Consider the following 23,910-nt stretch of genomic DNA (forward strand, 5'->3'; position numbering starts at 1 on the left):
ATGACTACTGTGGCAATCTGCTGCAATTTTGCTGATCTCATTTTCAAAGGGGAGTTATGGAAATATTTTCATTAAGACCTGGAACTTTGTTTGCCTCCAGAGTTAGTTGCCAAAACAACTCTCTATATTATATTCTTTCCTCCCAGAGCCCACCCCTTGCATCCATATCCACTCTCTCAATAACATAAAAAACAAATTGTGCTGCTAAACATTCTTAGTATTTTTATAAAGTGCATTTGTTTCCTTTTTTACCTGTATGTCATACGTGTGCTTATAAATTCTCCTTTTAGTTTCCGTTAGAAGAAAATAAAACAAAAAGTACAGGCTTTGCCCCCCCCAACTATATATACCAACTCCAGGGTCACATGACATTGGGGAGGGGCACAAATCCCACTTTTATGCCTTGAATACGGGTTTTCGATCAAATAGGTTTAGGTCAAATGGTCATTCAATCAAATGAATTAGACCCATATGTATATATGTGTGTGTATGTATATGCATTTTTATATATAGATATATATATATATATATATAAAAAAAAAATATATATATATATATATATATATATATATATATATATATGTGTGTTTGTGTGTGTGTGTGTGTATATATATATATATATATATGTGCATATATGTGTATGTGTATATATGTGTGTATGTATATATATCTTTAGATATATGTATGTGTGTATATATATATATATATATATATATATATATATGAGTGTATGTATATATGTGTGTGTGTGTTTATATATATATATATATATATATATATATATATATATATATATATATATATATATTGTGTGTGTTAGAACAGAAAAAGCACCAACAGACTTTCCAAAACAGTGTATTGGAGATAAAATTCTTTTGATGTAGTGGGTGCCAACTATAAAAATGTAAATATGGATTTGAATGGGTGGGTTTTCTAAACAATGTGAATTCAAAACCTTGATTTTTCTTATTTTTACTAATGGTCACATCCAAAAAATTAACCACCTCTGCCTCAATTGACATAGTGAATCAGTAGAGTGTTTGATAAATTCAAAGAATTGGTCTAGTCTCTTCCTTGTATCGTGCCAAAAAATAATGTCATCAATAAATCGTTTGTAAAGGCACCAATAATCCTTAAATTCTGATGTAAACAAAATGTTAGTTTCCTAAAATGCCATTACAACATTCGCAAACGCAGGGGCACACGAAGCACCCATGGCAACACCTTATGTTTGTTTAAAGAGATGTCCTTCAGAATAAATAAAGTTATTATGCAAGACCAACTCCATTAAGGTACTCGAGGTTAAACTCTTATCCTGACCAATTTTACAATAGAAAGCTAAAAACTACAAGAATATATAGATCTTTGACATCTATTAACACAAACAGCAAGTCATCACTGTAAAGACTGTTGGGATTTTTTAGCACAAGTTTCCAAGAATCTTTTAACAACGGTGAATAATCTTTAATCAGCCATTTAGTTTGACTATCAATGAATTTTTCAATAAAAAAAGTCTTTGAACCTTTGGCGTCCACTATTGGTCTTAGCGGGGGTTCCTATAGGCACTTGTGTACCTTGGGTAGACCAAATATGGTCGGTGTTTTAGGAAATTGCACCTTCATGTAGTCATATTCACCAAGGGAAATTTGGTCATTCAAAAATAATTCTTCTAAGTCTAAATCAACCCTACGTAGGACACCATTCGTCTCACTTAAAGAAATTTCCTCATATGCTTCAGAAAATAGAATGGAAAACAATTTATTGATGTAATCATTGGAACTCATAATAACTAATTCACCTCCCTTATCTGGATGCGTGATACGTATGGAGAGGATGCTTCTTATGTTGTTCAACAATCTAAGTTCATCTACATTTCCTGAGTACCTGTTTCTGGATGTTACAACCCTTCTGATTTCATTCTCACATAACCTCTCAAAAACTGAACTCACTGGATGTAAAATGGGGTTGAATGTACTGGATCTTTTGTTCTTTTCTGTCAGCATGTTGGGCAAATCATTACCAAACATAATAGAAAAATTAAGTTTCCGGGCAAACAAAGTAAGTTGTAGTAACACCTGATCCAATCTTGTCTTTTGAAGAGGCACAAAAGTCATGTCTTTCTCAAACAAGTTGGCCCAACTTTCTGTTACTGTAAGTTGACTGTAATTGAATACTTTAAAATCCCCCATTGAATTTAAAATAGTAGTAACTAATGAATCAACATCTATTACTGTTCATTTTGACAGTGGTTAGTCTGTTAAAGATTTCAAAGCTGTAAAACATTATTCCTTTTCTCACTTTTTCTGTAACCATTCTAGTGAATGCGAGCAGATATTTCTGAACGTAACCCTATTTGTGTGTTCTCCGTATGAATGCCGGAATTCCCCTTTTCTGAAATTGTAAATTTCTAGGCATGCATAACTTGAACACATAACTGGTTATGACTGGAGACCCGATCATAATCCATTATATTATATGCAATAGCCGATCAGCTGTTTACTAAAAAGTAATTGATGTGTTAATGATTGAGTATAGTAACTACTAGAAATTTACTAATTAGGGATATGCTTAAGTTGCATTTAACATGAGTAGAAATGCTCTGGGCAGGTTATGTATCCATTGTCTAGAAAGGTCTGACAGCAGTACATATCTTTGAAGTACTGCTCGAGTTTGTTTCTAAAGTTTGCATAGTGTGTTTAATAATTTATTTCACTGGGGATATGATTATAATTAGATGTGGCTACCTTGCTGAAACTTTTTCTAATGCTAGAATGATGGACAGTCTCTCTCTTAACTTTATTGATTCCATCAAAATACTTACTGATCAAAACTCCCCACCACAGCCCATTAACCTAACCACACTGCTAGATGATAACACCTTATCTTTAAACCCAGTCCTAACATATACCATATACAAATACTTGCTCAGGCTAAAACCCACAACCCTAGCTGCAGACAACCTACCAACAACATGCTTAAAGATACCAGCCGAAGCCATCTCCTACCCAGTTTCCCCACTAATTAATCGCTTCATATCTGAGCAGTACATCCCTACCCTCTGGAAAATTGCACACATCATACCCCTGCACAAAGGAGGGCCCCCCACTGACTTCTCAAATTGTCATCCTATAGCAGTCCTATCCCCTCTGTCTATAATCCTAGAAAGGTGTATTCATACCCAATTACCTAACCATCTACTTCACAATAAATTACTTATAGACACTCAGCATGGCTTTTGCCTCCACCATAGTACAACCACAGCTCTCATTAGCTTCACTAATTCCAACAACCTACTTAGAAATAAAGACAATCTAGTATCAGCAATCTTTTTAGACTTTACACAAAAGCATTTGACACAGTCTCCCATAACCAACTTCTGGCTGCCCTATCAAAACTAAATGTAAGTCAGACCACATTAGCCTGGGTTCAGAACTGTATCACCGATTGGCAACAAGCAGTACAGTGGGACAAAGCTTTCTCCCTTCCTACCAGTAACTGCAGGCGTGCTCCAAGGATCCATTCTTGGCCCCTCCTTTTTAACCTGTTTACAAACAATCTCCAAAATGCTACAACTTCAGCCACTCTAATACAGTATGCAGATGACTCCACAGTCATATGTTCTCTCTCAACTTTACCAGAACTTCAGAACTTAACCCAAACATCCTTCACTCTCTTTGAATTATGGTTGGCAGATGCCCAATTAATCCTGAACCCAAATAAAACCAAACTTGTTCGATTCTACCCCACTAAACTCAATACCCAACCCACTTTTTATTTCATATCCAACAACACGACTCTAGTAGAACCTGTACCATTCACCAAACTTTTCGGGGTCATTATTGCTCAAAACCTGAAGTTCGCCCTTCATATTGCCCAGAGTGTTAAAAAAATTCACAAGAAAATAGGCACCCTACGCAGATACAAAAATTATCTGATCCCAAATTCCAGTATCGCCACAGCCAGAACTCACCTTCTGTCAACTTTACTCTACTCCTCACCCATATTTACCAACATCTCCAAATCAGTCCTAAGCAAACTAGCAAAATTTGCCATTAGTTGCCCTCCTAGAACCCATCATTGTAAGGCCCTAAAGCAACTATCTTGGTTAGAACTACCTCACCAACTCATTCTTACACAACTCTGTACTGCCCACCACATGCTTTATACTGCCGATAAAACTTTAGCTCTACAAGGCCTTCTCAACCCCCACACAAGTACCTGTCCACTAAGATCCGTCAACAAGTCTCTCCTAGAAGTAACCAGAAATAAAAATAGTTAAGGTGACTCACTATACTCGCTTTACATTGCCAAACTGTGGAATTCTCTTCCACTAACAGAAATATAACTAACTTAAAAGGCTTTAAGCATCACACCAAATTCATGAGCTTGCAGATGCAATGGGGAGGGATAATGCTGTCTATGACACTAGCTGTTGCAACATTTTTAATTGCATCCCTGTATTCTACCATAGCACAGTTAAGAATAGTTGACCTCTAAGTTTCAGCTTCACTCTGCTATCTGTATAAGTCTCTGTATCCCAAATGCACTCTTATTGTATACAATCTCACTATCCACTACTATTGTATTCTTGAACATGTATTCACGTGTAATGTTTTTCAATTGTCCAGTTTACCACTACTATTGTCTTCTAGTATCATTGTAACTTCTTGTCATGTTTTTTTTTCCCTTGACATGTTTACCCTGTTTTCAGTCATTTTAAAACTATGAATGTTTTTGCTAGTATTATTGTTTTTATCTTCATTGTATTAAAATATTTTTCTAACACTTGTCTACTAACATTGGAGCTTTTCTCCCCGGGCCTCTGCTGAAAAAGGGAATTATGCCAAGTCCGACTCTCCCCGGTAAGCAAGTGTAAAATAAATAAAATAAAAAAAAAATATATATATATATATATATATCTGTGTGTGTGTATATATACATGTGTGTGTGTATATATATATATATATATATATATATTTATATATATATATTTATATATTTATATATATATATATATATATATATATATATATTTATGTGTGTGTGTGTGTGTATATATATATATATATATATATATTTCTGTGCGTGTGTATATATATATATATATATTTATATATATATATTTATATTTATATATATGTATATATATATATTTATGTGTGTGTGTGTATATATATATATAAGTTATTTTGCAGTTTTCTGCCAAATGCAGATTAAAAATTTTTTTTTTTTTTTTTTTTTTTTGCAGGTTTCTGTAATTTGTCTCAATGACTGGGCTGTGAAGTTGGTCCACAAAAATACTGCAGTGTTTGTTGAAGGAAACAGGCAGTAAGTAAATACTTTTTATTGTATGTAAGTGTTATGTGCATGACTTTAACTTTAAAAAATGATATTCATGATTTTGTTTTGAGAATAGGCAAAGGAAACGAGTGATCATAATTTGAGGAGGATTTTGCAAACTTGATAGGTTTATAGGTATTTACCAGGCTATAGATGTGTGATGATATTTAGAAGCAGTCCTGCATTCCCATGAAATGTTTAGCCCTTGTAATTTTAGAATGAATAACCCACAGCTGGTGAAATGGGTCCCCTTCAGATGGTCGAACTTTTAAAAGTTCGACTTTCATATGGCCGAGACCATATTATCAAACTTTTAAAAGTTTGAACGGTCTGAATGGAGATCTCCATACAGTGCGGAACAGAAAGTTTCCCTTTTCCACAATATTGTGCGATCTTGGAGTTGGTATATTTAAATAGGGTGGTGTATTGGGGGGGTGCAGGGGGGCTTGCCCTCCTGCTAGGAACTTTTATTTTTTTGTTTTATTTATTTATTTATTTTTTTAAACATGTTCGAACTTTTGAATGTTCAGGCATATGGGGTCGGCCATATGAAAGTCGAACATTTAAAAGTTCGATCATGTGAAGTAGACTCATAGGTTCATAAGAGATTGCTATGATAATGGCATAAAGGCCCTTAAAAGTCTAGCCAGTTTAAGCCAATTGTACCCAATATATGGCCCCTAGGGTCAAGAGGATGGCATGGATTTGTGTCTTTGCCTTGAGCATCTTACAGATTGCCCCTGTCCTTAAGGGAATTTGGTGCTACCCCAGGTGTGAATTTGAGATTTCACATTCATTGATCCAAATTGCATTTGAAGAGGGCCAAGGAATGGCTGTTCTTAATGTTAATAAGAAGTCTGTTCCATAGAAGGGCAATCTCTGAGACACATATCTGTCTGTCCAGTATGATTTGTTTGAGTCGCTGGCTAAGTTTAGATCCTAGTTCGGGTGACCCTTGGGCTGCTTGATTTGCAGATATATAGCAGCTCCATCAGGGCTGGATTTGTGAGTGCCTTGCAAAGTCATGCATAGATCACCCCTTAGTAGTCAGTAGGAGGCAGAGTAAAGGGATAGGGCTTTTAGTTTATCTGCATAGGCCATGTTCTTTGCACCCTGTATTTTCTTTGCGAGGAACCTCTGAAGTCACTCCAGCTGCTGTAAGTGCCTAGTCAAGTACATGCCAAATGGGAGCATTGTACTCTATTATTGGTTTAATGAAGATTGAGTACAGTGGGACTATAATCTACTTGGATCTGGATGCCATGTCTTTACTTCTAAGTTATGCCTAATAGAAAGATTTTCTCACCACTGTGGACTCTCAGAGATCAGGCTATCTATCCGTGTACCTAGATTTCTCACCTCTGAGTCTACTGTTAGGATTGTGCTACTGATGTTCTAATTTGCAGAGGTGTTTGACTTACCAAAGGGTATGATGATGCATTTGTTCGCATTTAGTTTTAGGCCATGGTTCTGGCACCAATCATTTGTTAGATCAAGACCATCCTGAAGGATATCTACATCGTTGGGGGATTCACTGATTGCCCCCAGCTTACAGTCAGTGGCATACTATGTTATCCAGAGGCCTTCAGCATTAGCCTTGACTTCAGAGACGTATATTCCATACAGGAATGGTTCCTTCACTGAGCCCTGTGCCACACCACTAGTAACTGTCCTCTTGCTTGATGTGGATTCAACCACTTTCACCATGTGTCCTGCCTGTGAGCCAGTTGGCATTCCATCTAGTGACATTGGGATTTATGCTCAGTTTTGTGAATTTATTTATAATACCTGAGTGGGGAATTGTGTCAAGTGCCTTGGCCAGGTCATAGTAGGTTGTATGTGTCATTTTACCCTCATCCATGGCCTTAGTGACATTCTCAAAGAAATGTACCGGCTTCATTAGGCATGACCTGCCCTTGACAAATCCAAATTGGGCTGGGTCCAGTGTTTGGAGGTTTCCTATGTCATTATTTATCAAGTCATGATTATTCTTCCCATGGCCTTACATATAAGACTAGTCAAACTTATAGATCTGTAATTTCCTGGGTCAGTAGATGGTCCCCTTTATGCAGAGGGATGACTATTCCTGTCCTCCACTCTTTCAGGAGAAATGGTTAAATTGAGATGCTGATGGGCTTGATAAGTCCTGATTTAAGTTGTTTAAGAGGCAACCTGGTATATCATAAGGCCCCATTGAAGTAGTGTTTTTAGCTTTATAGAGTGCAGTGATGACCTGTTCTTTGCCAGTAATTAGTTGTGCAGTGGTGGAAAGAATTTCTTGATGGAGAACTGGGGGGGTAATGGGAAGATGAAATTTGAACTTAATTTGTCTGACAACTGATTTAATATATGTTTTGGCTGAGTATAGGTGATGCCATCTGTGACAAATTCTGCACACTTTTGGGCGTTGCCCTTAAGATTGTGGACATAACTGAAATATGGCTTTGGAGGCTAATTTTACCTCAGACTTCTTTCAGAGACTTCACTAGTTCCCCGATTCTCTTGTTTAGACTGATAAGAGACTGTTTGCTCTTTTGTGCACATTCCCTCTTACTTCTTGAGAAGGATCTTCTTTCTTTTATTGTACAACCTATTAATACCAGGGTGGCTTGTTTTTGTGGTTTGACCTGGGTGTAATTCGGGTTAGCACTGTTGTTTCTTGGCAGTTGTTTATATGGTGGTAAGAGGCTTTTGTGTATGCATCTGCATAGGTTTCTGTATTTTCTGGATTTGTGGGAGCTTGGAAACAACTCTACTATCCCGTAACTGCAGGCAGTTTACCTTAGAGAAGTTCTTAAGGTTTTGGGGTTAAGTGGGGGACTAGTTTTACTTTTATTTCAAGGGAGACTGTTTTGGAATCTGGTCTTACCAGTGAGGACATCACACTTGGGGGGAGCAGCACTCTCCCATATTTGTGAGCATCAGAACTAGGATATTTGTTCTCCTACTGGAAATGCAGACTTGCTGCTTGGGGGCATTTTAATTTACAAATCAGGAAATGTTTGGGCCTGCATGTTAGTGGTCAATGTATGCTTCCCAATTAATGGGAAGGGTAGTTAAAAACACTCATGAGTATGGTATTGCGCTGGATGGTGAGTGATTCTAGTAACTTCAGGTTTGATGTACGAGTTTCCTGGTTCATGGTGAGGGACCTGTAGCTAGCAAGAAATGGTAATGGATTTTTCCCATGGTTGATTGGACATGGAGTAGCTTAAGTATATCATATTGTTTGACCAGCCTTGAAGTGTGTTTATCCTTTATGTAAATAGATACACCTTCGTCTTTTGTGTTCAGTGGGTGGTTGGAATGTATGAAAGGCGTTATAGGCATGCACTGCCAAAGTGCTTTCCGTGGATTTCAGCCACATTTCAGTAACTGCACAGATGTTAGCATTCTCCAGGGTGAGGTGGACAGACTAGTTCTAATTTTATTTCAAGGGGTACAGTTTCTTGTTGAGACTCTTAGTATTGAGCAGTAACACTTTTAGCTTGTCCTGAGTAGATTTTGTTATGTTGGAAGGTTTGTCTGTTTGCAGTACCTAGAAAAGGCACTAAGTTTTAGCCAATATCTGAAAGCCCAGCAGTAATAGGCGAAGACCATCCCTGGCAAAGCAGGGTGGCCTGTCAACCCTATCCTCCCAGGCTGACAAATATTGGACCCCTTTGGAATGACTCCAGTAACTAAACCAGTTGTTAAAGTTGATCATTTTCTGCTGGTATTATGCCATCATCCTTGGAAACAGTACAGTGCTGTTGAATGCTAGGCTCATACCTGGGTGTGACGCATATTCTGTGAGCTCAGTCATGTCTCTCTTCATATAGTTCAGTGTAGTATGTCTCAGGTCATTCATACAGACATCAGCCATGACCGAGTCATACTTGTACATAGGGGTAAGTGACCTGAATGCTTTCATGATCTGGTAGATCTTGGTAGCTAACTGTAACGTTCTCCGTATCCATTTTGGTAAGACTGGCATCAGTGTGTCTCACAATGGAGTCTCATATGATCAGAATATAGGGTTATGGAGTGTTTTGCATTATAGGCTTGGTAGTTGAGGACTGCACCGGAGAGCCCTCTGAGGTTTGGGTAAGTTACGTGTGAGCACCTCCACATATGTGGCTCTATATGTGTGGTCCTTTGTGGATGCAGTGAGTAATGTGTGTGAGTTACTGACAACCTGTTTGTTGCTTTTTGTGTCTGTATATGAGAGTCTAGTCTCCAGTGTCAATGTGTAACTACATATCTGATGTTGTAAATCTTTATTCATTCCTTACTGTCAGGACTTCGGTTCCATCCTCGGAACTGACACGGCCGTTACCAAGCTCGCGTCAGCCAAAAACTCTCAGCTAAGACCTACCCACAATGCCCCTCTTATAGTCTCTTCAGATCTCGTTTGCCACTTTCCTCGTCAGACGTGCCAAGCCTTTTCTCAAGCTAAGTGTAGTGTCTTTTGTGATTAATCAATATAGTTACCTTCCTCTAGTCAGTTTTCCCTTAAGATTATCTGTTTGTCTTTAAGTTTACATACTTTCTTACTAAAACCTACCCTCTACCTTCAGTAGTTCTTTTCATACCATCGTTGGTACTGTCCCTATCCCCTGCCTTTGGTAGGCCCTTTCCCTACCACTTTGTGGTATTTCTTAGTACCATTGTTGGTACTCCTCTTTTCTATCTGTTTTTAAAAAAAAAAAAAAAAAAAAAAAACCTCTTCCTCTATAACCTTGCTGTTGTTTTTTGGTTGGTTAATTTGTAGTTTAGGACTATAGTGTTTGTGTAGTTTCCATGATGTTGGCTAAAGTAAAACTAGGATTTAAACAGTGTGGTAAGTGTGGGAGTAAGATGCCCAACTCAGACGGTCACGCTTAGTGTGTTAGTATTGTTTGGGTGTTGACCACATCAATGTATCTTGTGATATTTGTTTTAGTTTTAGCAACCGTACGTTGTCTGAACGTAAGAACAAGCTTATTCTGAAGGGTATGCTGAAAACACCCTTTTTGGAGGCACTTTCTGGGACAGAGGTCTCACCACCTCCTAAGCATAAGGCGTGAAAAAACATAGAGAGAAACTGAGTCACTCGGTTCCGACATCTCCATCCTCCTTGGAACTGTGTCGACACTGGGCTTCTCCTGCGCCTTTGGCACCAGGCTGCATGCCTTCTCCCTCGGTGCCACCCTGAATTCTGACTTCAACCACTGTACCAGCTTTGGCACCATCTCCCTCGGTGCCGACCTTTGTTTTGACACAGGCTCCAACTACTGTACCTATATCGCCACCATCCCTGGCCATGGTACCGATGTCTTATAAGGCCCCACTGACACCATTGATTCCGAAGGTCGAGCACCTTCCCAGAACCAGATATTCTCCCTCTTTTGATCCCTTTTTGGGACATCAGTTTAGTCCATTTCTTGAGAGATCAGAATCTCCATCGGCAGCTTCCTTCAGATCCACCAGGAGTCTTTCAGAACAAGATGTAGTGAGGGTTGTGGACCAGCTTTTGGCAGCTTGAGGATTACCCACCCTTGCTAGGTTTTCCTTCCCTCTTGGAACGGAAGCTTTCATGGCATATTCACATGTATATCCTCCTCCGGTTCTCTCCCAGGTTCCGGAGACTTAGGTACCAATGGCCATCCCGGTGCATTATGTCTTGACTCCGACAGCAGAGGCTTCCCTGTCTGCACCGATTACTCTTTGTGCAATGGCTTCTTTGGAACTGGCGCACTCTCAGAGCATTGATTGGGCCATCAGCACCATGGCTCCTAGTTTGACGCCTATTTTCTTGGTGGCGCCGTCTACTGCCACGGCTCCCCGGCAGCTACCGGTCCCCTCGGATCTCCTCACCATGAGGTGGATTCCTCAGGGCGGTGTGTGACCCTGGTTCCGAGGTTGTCCGTCCGGTTCCGGGCTCCCATCCCTCCTCTGGCGGGCCTACTTTCCAGGTGATGGAGAGGGTCCTTGCCTCAACAGCCTCGCAGTTGGTACCATTGGCATCGACACCAGAACCCCCCTTCTAACATGCAGCTGTCTCAGCCCCCTACTCTGGGATCCTGAGTATGGGAGCTGCAAGACCTTCCCTTGAAGGGAACCCTTTCTCTGGAGACCTCCTTAGAAGATCCCACTGGGCAGCCACCCCGGAAGAAACTTTGCAAGAGGAAGCATCTTGATTCCCCTGAGGAATTCATCACCGAAGGTATCGATTGCGGTCTCCCTCAGAAGACGCCTCATTTGGAGACATTCTCGAGATCCTCAAGCAGAGGGGAGACTGGAAGCCCTCCAACCCTTCTTCGAAGGAATCTGTCTTCTTGCAGGCCTTCCATGTTCGGCCATCTACTTCCTGGGTGATCCCACCTTTGGATGAGCTTATTAAACTTATTGTGCAGCATGCCTGGAAAGCCCTGGACAACATAGAACCTGTCCCCCTGGAAGCCAGATAAAATTTTATCCACCCCTGAAGACCAGCCCAGTTGGTCCAAGCAACTGGTAGTTGATTCCGTGGTTGTGGCGGCGGCCACCAAGAGGGAACTGGCAGAAGATAGTTGCACTGTTCATCCCTCGAACAGGGAGTCTTGGGCTATGGACAGACTGGGGAAGCAGGCCTACTCTTCAGCGACCTTTGCCATTTGGTCACTGAATTATCTGGCACACTTTAATCGCCTCCAAAGAGACCTAATCTGAGAAATGTCTACCTCTTTGGAGGGGGGTACTGCCTGAGGAGGTGCGTGATACTGTTGCATCTCAGCTAGCTACCCTGGAATCCATCTCGAACTCCTCTATGCACTTGATCTCTCACACTACTGAGGGGGCAGCTCAAGCATCTGCATCAGGCATCGTTATGAGATGGCATGCTTGGATGCATTTGTGTGACTTCGTGAACCCCTTTAAATCTTCCTTTGTCAACGTGCCTATTGATGAATCTTCCCTTTTTGGTCCCAAAGTAAGAGACACACTATCACGTAGTGAGAAGGACGGAAAGACCTTGTCTGCTGTGGGCATATGTTTTTCCACCCCCCAGAGGTCCTGCTCTAGGAACCAGAGGCGAGGAAAATTGTGGTTCAGGAAGTCCCAAGGATCTTTTTTTGACACTCGTGATGAGCAATCCCCCCAGGGCAGAGGGGGCAACTCATCCGGAAGATGCTCCTTTCAGGGCAGAGGGGATCCGTGCAACCAGGGCGCTAGAGATCCCTTCTCCGGCCGACCCTTCCAGCGCTCCTGAACAGTGGCCCAATTGCTTTCCTCTGGAAGCAGTCGGGGGTGGATTTTCCCTGCACCTACAGGCCTGGCAACTCATAACAACGGATGCATGGGTGCAGAGAATAATATTCAGAGGCTATCATATCCCATTCGATCTTACTCCCGTATGCATAAAAGTGATGCTCGATGTCCCACTCAATCGGAGGGAGGCTGCAGCTTTAGAAATTGGAAAGCTGCTAAGAAAAAGAGTCATCCAGCCAGTCCCACCAGACCAGAGAGGATCCGGGTTTTACTCGAAGTTCTTTTTAGTGCTAAAAAAGACGGGACTGGAGACCAATCCTGGATCTCAGCTTACTAAACAAATTCATAAAACCCCAGAAATTCCTGATGGTCATGGTACAGTCCATCCTCCCCTTTCTGGGTAAGGACAACTGGATGTGCTCTGTAGACCTCCAGGATGAGTATTACCACATAATGATGGACAAATGCTCCTGAAGATTTCTCCACTTCGGCTGGGAGCCAATCACTATCAGTTCAGGGTACTGCCCTTTGGTCTCTCGACAGCCCCCAGAGTGTTCACCAAGTGTGTGTGGCAGTCGTAATAGCTCATCTCCTACTACAAAGATTTCAGGTGTTTCCATGTTTAGATGATTGGCTCCTTACCACCATGACCAAGAATCTGTCTGTCTCACACTCAAGGCCTTGCTGTTCGCCTAGGTTTCACGATCAACATGGACAAATCACAAATGTCTCCAACAAGAGCACTGGAATTCATTGGAACGTTCTTTGACACAACGTTCTGTCAAGCTTCCTTTCCTCCTCACAGGCTCTCAAAAACAAGAAGCCAGATTCAAGTCCTCCTTCCACAGACAATTGTACCAGCACGCCTTGTACTACAGCTGTTGGGATCTATGGCAACAACCATTACCTTAGTTCCACTGGCGAGGTTGCACACGAGACTAGTACAGTGGCTCCTCTCATCACAACGGTCGATCATAACCCACCCACTCAACCACATGACACGCCTTACAAACCAGAAAAAAATGCTTTGGTGGATGAAGCCAGAATCAAATCTGTGGTGTCTACAGTTCTGTCTTCCCCAGCCCAGGGCCACGGTGACCACAGGAAGCTTCCCTGTTAGGGGGGGGGGGGGGGGCATTTTCAGGGAAAGACAGTCCAAGGCTCCTAGTCCCCCATGGATGCCAATTTGCACATAAATGTCTTGGAATTGAGGGCAGTTCTCCTTGCACTGCAAGCATTCCACACATCCCTTCCTTCTAGGATCACTGCAGTTCAGCCGGACAACATGTTGGTCGTCTGGTACATCAACAAACAAGACGGAACCAGGTCTTGCTCCCTGTGTTGGGAGGCCATGAGAATTTGGCACTGGGCGATGGCTTCCAACCGCTTTCTCATAGCAATGCACATTCCTAGGAGTTTCAGTCTTATTGCGGACACTCTGAGAAGGAACATTTTGATGCCTCACGAGTGGTCCCTCACTCCTGTAATAGCGGATCAGATCTTCTGCCGTTGGGACAGGCCTTGTTGCATCCTGTTTGCTTCTCCCCTAAACAACAAATGCAGAAGTTATTTTGCCCTGATCCCCCTTCAGGGGGAGTCACCGAGGGATGCTTTGCCCCACGATTGGCCCCCGGGTCTGTTGTATGCCTTTCCCCTGTTTCCTCTCATCCTGAAATTCCTCCAGAAAGCTCAAAGGTTGAGAAGCAGAGTGATCCTAATCGCCCATTATTGGCCCCGTCAAGTCTGGTTCCCTTTCCTATGGCCTCACCTGATTCACAGCCTATGGATCCTGGATCAATCCCAAGGTCTGCTGTCATCCTCAGGGACTGATTCACCCCACTCTCCACAGCCTCAAACTCACAGCTTAGTTTCTCTACTCCGTTTGCCAGGCTACCTGATATTTCATCCCCTGTTCGCGAGATTCTTCTGGCTTCACATAAACCTTCCACCAGGAACATTTATTCTAATAAGTGGACTAGGTTCACTAGATGGGCCAAAGAACAAAACATAGACCCCTTTTCCATGTCTGTTCAGAAGATCCTACAATATCTCACTACCCTGTTGCATGTAGGAGCTTCAGCATCGACGATTACAGTACATTTAGCAGCTATTGCAAATTTTCACAGTGGAATCGACAACTCAGTTGTTATGTCACACCGACTGTGCAAAACCTTCATGAAAGGAGTGTTAACATATTAAACCTCCTGTCAAGCCTCCTATAGAGCCTTGGGAGTTGACATTGATGCTTCAGTCGTTAACAAGTCCTCCTTTTGAGCCTTCTAACTCACGTGATATGAAATTTTTGTCTTGGAAAACTCTACGTCTAGTAGCCCTTACTTCAGCGAGAAGAGTATCTGAGTTGCAGGTCTTGAGTGTCAAGAGACCTTACTTGATTTTTCATAGGGAAAGAGTGCCCCTACTTTCTATGTGGCACACCTCATCACTAAGGGCTTTTCATCCAGAAAAAAAGGAGGTCATTGTTCCACTGTACTCATCCCTCATTAGAACCATTGTAGAATACAACGCCCCGTTTGGTATGTTCCTCTCAAGACATCTGCAACAACTGGAAAGGCCGCAGAAATACCTCACTAAAAGAATCACAGGCCTAAAAGCAGATGCCCTACGCTGACCACCTTAAAAAACTCCAGCTATACTCTTGTCGCATATCGTCTATTCAGAGGCGATCTCTGCTTAACATAAAAGGCCATGTCAAACCCAGAGCTGTTGGACATGTTACACTTAAAGAAATCCCAATCCCTCAGAGCCACATGCTCCAGGGATCTAAACCTTGTCATCACAACAAACAAAACATGCTGAAGGGATAGGTTCCTGACCCAGTGACTCTCCAGACTCTGGAATAGACTGCCCATACATGTCAAGCAGAGCGCCTCTTTGGCCCTCTTCAAAAGGAACCTTGATGATTGGATGGGAGAAAGGAAATTCAACCCGGGGATCATGTCAGTTGCCCTGCTAGACAGGGGTCCAGGGAAGAAATAGCCAGGGGATTGTTATGGCTAGGCTTGTATAGGTTCTAGGGCCGATAGCCTAGTACCAGCCTATGAACCTATGACTCCTTCTTTTTGCCCAATGTCATTTCTGGGTTTTCCATTAATCAATCTATTGACCTACCGGTTTTCTTCCCTCATCATTCAAATAGAGGGGAATACCTTCTGCATACCCTCAATGTTCATAGGCAACTTCATTTCTACTTGGACCAAACTAAATCTTTCAGAAAATGGATCAATTGTTTGTGGTCTTTGCAGGACTCAGACTGGGTAGGCCTGTCTTTAAAATTACTTTATCTTCTTGGCTCAAAAACGCCATTACTTTCATCTACCATCAGAACAGTGTGTCTGTACTTTCCAGAGTAAAGGCTCACTCTACTAGATCGACGGCTACTTCAGTGGCTTTTCATTCCAGAGCCTCTACAGATGATATCTGCGCAGCAGACACGTGGACAAGACCTCATACCTTTATCAGTCATTACAAATTGGATTTGGTCTCCAGAGGACAAGCGTCTTTTGGTTCTATGGTGCTCAGGAATGTCCTTCCTTAGGGCCACCCAGGACTCAAGTAGCTGGGGACTCAGTCCTAACAGTAAGGAATGAATAAAGATTTACATCATCAGATAAAGAAGTTATGTCTTACCATAACATTCCATCTGTGTTGTAGATCTTTATTCATTCATTACTTCCTGCCCTCCTTCCCCCTGCCTGGACTGCTGGTGGACTATAGGATTTCCTTATTAGTTAAGATATTTGCTCCGACAAAGCCTCCTACTGTCACTTTTATTACTTCTGTACTGTAATGGTGGGCAAACTCGTTCTGAAGAGACTATGAAATGAGCATTATGGGTATGTCTTAGGTGAGAGTTTTTGGCTGGCCCGAGCTTAGTAACGACTATGTTGGTTCCGAGAAAGGAACTGAAGTCCTAACAGTAATGAATGAATAAAGATCTACAACACAGATGGAATGTTATGGTAAGACATAATTTTTTCCTCACATACTGTGTGTGTCTGCTTGAGAATTAAGTGGTTGTCAGTGTACATGAAGCAATTGTTACATTGCCTTAGGGTGCCCATATCCACCAAGCTGGATGCAGAATTAGCAAGAAAATGCTCATCCATGGTTACAGGACCTAATGTGTACTTGGAAGGGATCAGAGTGGAGAGTGTTTGTAACTGGAAGAGGAAAGGGTGCTTACTTGGTGTAATCTGCAGTTAACCTTACCAACGAGTCTGCCCAGTGCCCAAACTAGATGCTGTCTGAGCATGTATAGTCCTGCGTGCTATAGTAAGATGAGGTAGACTTAAGTAGCCCTAACTAAATGAGTAAATGCTACTCACCGTGCAGACTAGTTGCCCCGTGAGTAAGTTGGGAATGAGGTAAGTTCTGAGGTGGTTATTACAGGGAAATTTCAACTTCTGTTGACTGTGTGTATACAAGTAACTGCCACTGCTCAAGGAGCAAGTTCGCACAAAGGTTAATCAGGTAAGCATACAGTGAGGTTTCAATCAGCAGTTCCCAGGTGACAGGTGAAATGTTACCCCTATCTATAAGGGATAAAGGTGCTAAACCTTAGGCTTGTTTGCAGTTGCCCACCTATTCATCCACATTGCATTTGAATAGAGTAAGGAAAGTACTTTGTTTTATGTGGCGAGGAAGAAGATTCTAAAGAAGTAGTGTTCTCTGTAAAACATATTGATTACCTCCAAGAAGATGTTCTGTGTACATTGTTAGAGAGATTAAGATTTCTTTGAGTGGATGTTTATGCCAGCGTTGTACTTGCAGGTATGCAGTACATCTGCAAGGCTGATGACACTCTGTAGCCAAGCCTCACCTTGCTCATCAGTAGCTTGTATGATACCAAGAAGAGACACTAGGCTGTGAGAAGATCAGGGTAGTTTTTATGACTTAGGAGTTGTGGCTGTTCGTTATATTAAATGTTTGGACAGGTACGTACTGAAGGGGGCAATCCAGTGTTGTCATCTGCTCCATTTGGCTTCAACCTGTGGGTCTTTGGATCTGACACTGGCCAATTTCAAAGTCTTTAGCTATCTTGGCTCCACCTTCCCAAGCCACAACTCCCCACTCTTCACTCTAATTGTCAAATCTAGTTGGCTGCCATTCAGGTCAGCAGTTCAATCTTGACTGTGCTCAGTGTCTTCCTATTTTTGGGACCTTAGCATATTTAGTGGTGAGATTTTGCTATTCCCTTACCCTTCCTTGTATTTTTTGTAGTATTGTGTTTTTCTTGGGTAGATAGTTGACTAGGGAAATAATCTTGTGCTCTAGGTCTTCCTGACTTTTGGACTCCCTCACTTTCTTTTCATCCTAGACTTAGTGTTTTGTGTGTGATTGTTTGCTGTTGTGGATTGTTAGTCTACTTTTTTTAGTTATGGAAAAAGGTTTTAAAAAGTGTGTGCCCTTTGGACACAAGCTACCATTCCAGGATGCACAACTTAAGTATGTCTACTGCTTGGGAGCAGCACATCTGGAGTCAGGATGCTCTATTTGCGAGGGGTTCGGAACTAGGGCCATTAATGAGCGTAGGGCCAAGTTGGTCCTCAAGAGGCATCTCCCCTCTGTTTTCCCTTCTTTTTCTGTTTCTTGGGCAACTTCTCTCTCTTGGCTCCAAAGACCAAGTCAGAGAAGCCCTGACAGCGGGACTCCAGACCCTCCAAAGGGGATCGCAAGAGATCCTGTTTGACTTTTGCTCCTGATCTTACCTCCTTGGGCTTGCCAGACCTGAAGGTCTCCAGACTTTTGGGTTACCCTGCTGCCCTGGTGCCAGTATCAGTTGGAGCGGATGCCCATTGGAACCACAGACTTGAAAGGCTCTGACTCCATAAAGCCCCTTCCTGATCAAAGAGGCCCCTTCAAGTTAGATCAGATCTCCTCCTTTTCGTCATCTACCCCACTGGAGCAGTCACCACAGTCTTTCCTGTTCCCACCTTGGGTCCAAGTAACTCCATCTCGGATCTGACATATGAGGTCTGTTTCTTCCAAAAGACCCCCCCTCTGTGGCATTGTTCATCCGGTTATTGAGGTCGATGAGCAGCATTAAAACTTTTGAATTAGAGCAGCTGATGAGATCCTTTTTGCCGACACAGATGCAGGTAGGCCTTGTCCATTCATGTCCAGGTCTGGTACAGGGACCATCTTCTTCATCCTTTTGGAGTCCTCCCTTGGCCCCTTTGGATCAGAGCTCTTTGAGGCCAGCTGGATTTTCACCCGGTGGGTCGGATCCCATGAGTTGTCCATCTTTGGCTCTGATGCTTTCCTTGATTGCTTCGACTCTAAACTTATTGGGACCATAGGGACCTTGGAGGCTTGGTATTGAAGCAGGGGTTTCCAGGTCAGAGTTGACGGTTCCTGCTTCAGAACTGCTTCCACTCAGGACTTTGGCTTTGGACACCTTGGCGCCAGTCTTAACTCATTACATCTGAGTGACGTCTCCAGGTGCATCTGCAGTTACCTTCTACTGACACCTCTAGGCATCAAATATTGCTTGTTCATATTTGCATCAATAATACAAAAACCATAAAGTGTGCAAGGTATTAAAAGATTTCTTCTTAAAGCTTACACAATGGCAAACTCAACTGCTTTAATGTTTAACCTCTGTCTAGTGCAGGTAGAGAGATATTAATGGTTGTTTTTATGATATTAATTTATATATCTATAATTTTCACATTTTTCTAAATATCTCAACAGTCAAGTAACACAGAACTCCATAGCCTCATATGAAAGGTCTCGGCTAGGTGAATAAAATGCTGACAGTATGTGTGCAACTTGAGTGTTTTTTGAGATATTGCAATCATAACAGTTAGTATGCTTACTGAGACTTATAAAATTTAATTTAAAACCTAGAACCTAAAGAATACTACCACTATACAAATATTTTGTGCTGAAGAGTTTGCTATTTATACTTCTTTCATAACCCCTATGGTTCCAAAGATATGAACATGTGTTTGAAATGTCAAGACATAATTTGATTCTACCAAAAAGCTTAGGCTTTGCCCATTGGAAGTTGCAATGCAAACTTCCTGAGCTCTATTGGAGTGAATGAGTTAATGTCGGGAATAAGCATGGCTGCCTTTGGTTCGGGGTTAAGTCTGGTACATTTGGGTTCTGGGACCATCCGACCTGAGAGGCTATGTTCTGCCTCAGCCTTCAGTGTTCTTCTCTCTGAAGAAGGGTTGGATTTCCTCATCCGGTGATCTCTCCCCCTTTTCATCAGTGCTGGTGACCAGTCATCAGTCTGCTGTTGGACAGCCAATGTCTGCTAGCCTCCAGTCTTCCCCGGTGGTGGTGCTGCCCGACTCCTCTCTCTCCATCCTGACCTTGTCAGAATAGGAAGTTTTGAGAAAGAAGTGAAAGAGGAAACACCTCAACTCCCCAGAGGAATCTGTCATCAAGGATTCTGACCTCTAGGAATGAGAGGGGATCCTCTAAGTTTCCATGGAATGATGCCTCCTTTGGTGATTTATTGCAGCTACTTCACCAGAAAAGAGGCTGGACCACCGAAACCCCATTTCTGGAGGAGGCCTTTGACGTAGACCCATCCACTCTTTCGGTGTGGTTTCCCCCTCTGGATGCCCTTATAGACCTTGTGTCCTGGAGGGAGTGAAAGGAACCTGATGCAGTGGAGCCTGATGCGAGGTACCAGAGAGAGAGACAGACAGTCCCATTTGCTTCTCTAAACAACAGTCAGCTAAAAATATTTTGCTCTCAAGCAACACACAGGTCAGCTTGTGCATAATGCACCTTTTCTCTACATTGGGCAGGTCTGTTTCTGTAAGCATTTTCCCTTAGGTTAATCTAGAAGCTGGAGTTGGGAGGCCAGATATGATTGTGATTGCCCCTTTGTGGCTCAGATAGCACTAGTTTGCTTTCCTTCTTCAGATGGTGAAGGTAAAATTTCACTCATTTCCACAACATGTGTACCTTTTGGGTCCATTATATATCTCAGCCAATCCACACTTAACTTAGCTTGCAGGATATGACTTTACCAACTTTTGAGCATCTTTACTCTAGGCACATGCTAATAATCATGAGGGAAGATGGAAGATAAAGTACTAGAAAATCAAATGTAGTAAAATGGGAAAGATGTTCCCCGTGGTGGCAAAGTAAGAATTAGCACTCAACCCATATGAATGTACCTGTGGTTCTGCAGTATCTGTCTGAGCTGTTTAGTTCAAGCTTAGTTTACACCTCTCTCAGGGTCCATTTTGCAGTCATTTCTCTTTGTTTGCCAGTATCACCTTCCCCACTTCACTGGTATCTGGACTTCAGTCAGTTTTTAAAAGGAATCTTGCATCTCAGGTTTCCATGATATATAAACGTTTTACTTGAAAAGTTAACTTCACCCCCACTTTGAACTGGCTTCTTCTAGTCCCTGAAAATTCCTAATGGGGAAAACTGCACCCATCACTGCAGGTACATCAGCTGAACGAGTTTCAGGACTTCAGCCTTTGATGTGGCTATAGCTATACCCAAAATTCCATAAACAAAGAGTAACCCTGCACATTAATTCCTCTTTCATGCCTAAGGCCATTACTGAAGTGGCCTTGAATCAAGCAGCTTCCCCCCAGTTCTCTGAACTAAGGAGAATAGCTTCTGCACTCCTTAGATTTATAAAAACGTTGATGTACAACCCACACAGACCAAAGGTCACAAGAAAACAAAACATCTTGTTGTTCCTTTGCAGAAAAGAAATCAAGGACTAACCATAATGGAGCAAACTATTTTAAATTGCTAGCACATATGTTTACTTTTGCTCCAAATGCAGTGGCAGACACCATTCTGTAAAGGGGGTCAGTAGCAGCCACTACTTGTCTTAAATAGGTTAGCATCCACAACAGCTTAGAGGAAGCCACAAAGTCCTTTGTCTGCCATTTTTCAAAATATTTTTGGTTGTATGTAATTTCTAGGGCTGGCTTCACCTCTGCTGTACCAAAAGCTGTATCCTGCTTTTCCGTTGGGCAGTAAGCCAGCCACCACCTTGCCCTATAGGGCCAGCTTTGTGAACGTTTCCTTATCTTATGACTGCAGCACTGATTCACATGAAGCACTTACTACAGATGTGTAGGCAACTTACCATAAAAGTCGATATCCGTTTGTAGTCACGGTTGCAGACCCCCCCCCCCCCCCCATCCCTTCTGATGTTTTGGGTGGTTTGGAGCTGGAGTAGATAGCCTTTGCTTGTTTTCCATAGTCATTTCATCTTTTTCTTCCCCTTGATCTGGTCTCTTAATGGCTTAAATTTTTCAGATCTCAGAGCATGTGAATCTCTCTCTGTTCTGTGGACTGCTGTTAGGCATAATGTTGACCTATTGTGTGACAAGAACTAAAGATGGTGCACACAGATGCTGTGTATATAAAGGTGCCCAAAGTAAGGCAATGTCAGTCCAGCCATGGGAGTTGGTGCTCAGCTATGAAAGCTGAGTTAGATGTCTGAGTCAGGTTGTAACAGGTTTATGACTGCAGGAGTGACCACACTCAGACGTCCACTATTGTGGCGTTTGTCTATGCAACTGTACTTTTCCTGATTTTGGTAGCATGCCTGGCTAAATAAACCATGGACCAGTTCTACTCGGATATCTTTTCCCAGAGCTGTTTTACCCCAGACGTCCTAAACTTTGCTGAAGTTAATTTGGCCCTTTTTATGGTCTCCTCATTAAACCTTTTAGCACAGGCAAGTCTTGTCTAGCTTTGAATTAAAAATGGAACTGTTTGTGGTAGTCTTAAGACTTTGTCATTGGTTATAATTCCCAAGTATTCTAACCTCCATGTAGACCTCATGTTATATTTTATTATCCTGTTCCCATGTTATCTGTTTGTTCACCACCTTTATCTTTTCCCACAAAATACGAGATATTTTGCCTTTTTGTAGCCCTAACCTGACCACTCCCTCATTCCCTTAAATTATCTGATTGGGACTTGAGAAGTCTTGCATGACAAAACGTTGTCATCTTTAAGCATCTAGCACCTGATTTAAAAGATAATGAAGCTTTAACTTGTCTTTTAGCTGCACCAAAAATAATACATTTTTCTTTGCTTGCCCACCCCCAATAAGAAAGTAATAAATCTTTCCAAACTTGGAGTTATCGGCATCCAGCTAGACACTGTGTCAGAGATTGCAGTGTTACCTCCCAGGCATGTATATCTAATCAGATACCATGTTTAATGTCTCCTAGATCTGCCTTGTCCTCAGGTCTGTTTCATTCTCAGGGCTTTGGGGTCCATGGCAGTGACAATCTATCTGGTGTCATTAGCCAGATTTTACATGAGGGTTCTATAGTGGACTCTAGCGGTTCAATGGTCTTCTCTGTTTCATCCAGTGACAGCTTCCATCCACCTCACTCCAGTGTGCAGGTGTCATCATTTTGGTGGACTCAGTCTCCAGATCTCCTATTGGTCAGACCCTTTTCTCTTCCTGCTCTCAATGGCACTGTGCCCACGGATACTTCCGTGCTGGGGGGGGGGGGGCATTGCCAGGGAAAGATGGCCCAAGGTACGTGGTCCCCTGCAGAGACCAAACTGAATATAAACATACTAAAGATGAGAGCAGTTCTTCTCATGTTGCAAGCCGTTCAGGATTGCTTACCACTGGATACCATTGCAGTACACATGGACAACATGGCGGTTGTGTGGTACATCGACAGACAAGGGGCACATGTTCTTATTTGCCTTTTCGCGAGGCCATAATAGTGTGGGAATGGGCGATGTTCTAGGGGGAACTTTTTTCTTGCAACACACATTCCCAGGGAGACCAGTATGCTAGCAGACAAGCTCAGTAGAGCTGTCTTGAGTCCTCACAAGTAGTCCCTGAATCCTTCAGTGGAGAGGGAGATCTTCCTTTGTTGGGGTCAACCAAGCTGCAGTCTGTTTGCTTCCCCTCTTGATCACAAATGCAGCAAGTACTTTGCCCTGATCCTCCCAGCCAGGAAGTCTCCCAGGGATGCTCTAGTATACGATTGGCCTTCGGGTCTCCTTTATGCTTACCCTCCTATACCTCTCATTCCCAGAGTGCTGATGAAAGCTCAACGCTTTAAGGCTCCCTTGATCCTCATTGCCCCTTTCTGGCTTGGGCAGGTGTGGATGTTCTTCATCTCACATTGCTGCAGTCCTTACACTTGGGTAATCCGCTGTCCTCGGTCGGCCCGAATATCAAAGTATTAGGCTGACGTCGGTCAAGGCGCTTAAGACTGACATCAGGACGTCAGGGTACAAATGCGCATGACCGACGTCATATCCTCAGTCTTTTTTGCCGCATGGTCCGATGCAGAAGCAGCGTTGCAAGTGCCGTTCGGCGTTCTGAAATTTTTCGAATTCGGAGTTTCAGACCGAGTCAAAGTT

General features: G+C 42.4%; 1 protein-coding gene across 3 annotated transcripts in view; it reads left to right on the top strand.

The window, feature by feature from the left end:
* MIS18BP1 (MIS18 binding protein 1) overlaps positions 1-23,910 on the top strand; it is a 2,747,318-nt gene that overhangs the window by 403,117 nt on the left and 2,320,291 nt on the right. For all 3 annotated transcript variants that reach the window (XM_044074260.1, XM_044074258.1, XM_044074259.1), the window contains one exon: positions 5,249-5,328. In XM_044074260.1, coding sequence (XP_043930195.1) covers positions 5,249-5,328 — 80 coding nt within the window. The remainder of the gene's footprint in view (positions 1-5,248; positions 5,329-23,910) is intronic.

This window comes from Protopterus annectens, chromosome 6.part0, assembly GCF_019279795.1.
Source record: "Protopterus annectens isolate FY-2018-M chromosome 6.part0, PAN1.0, whole genome shotgun sequence".
Classification (NCBI taxonomy): domain Eukaryota; kingdom Metazoa; phylum Chordata; order Ceratodontiformes; family Protopteridae; genus Protopterus; species Protopterus annectens.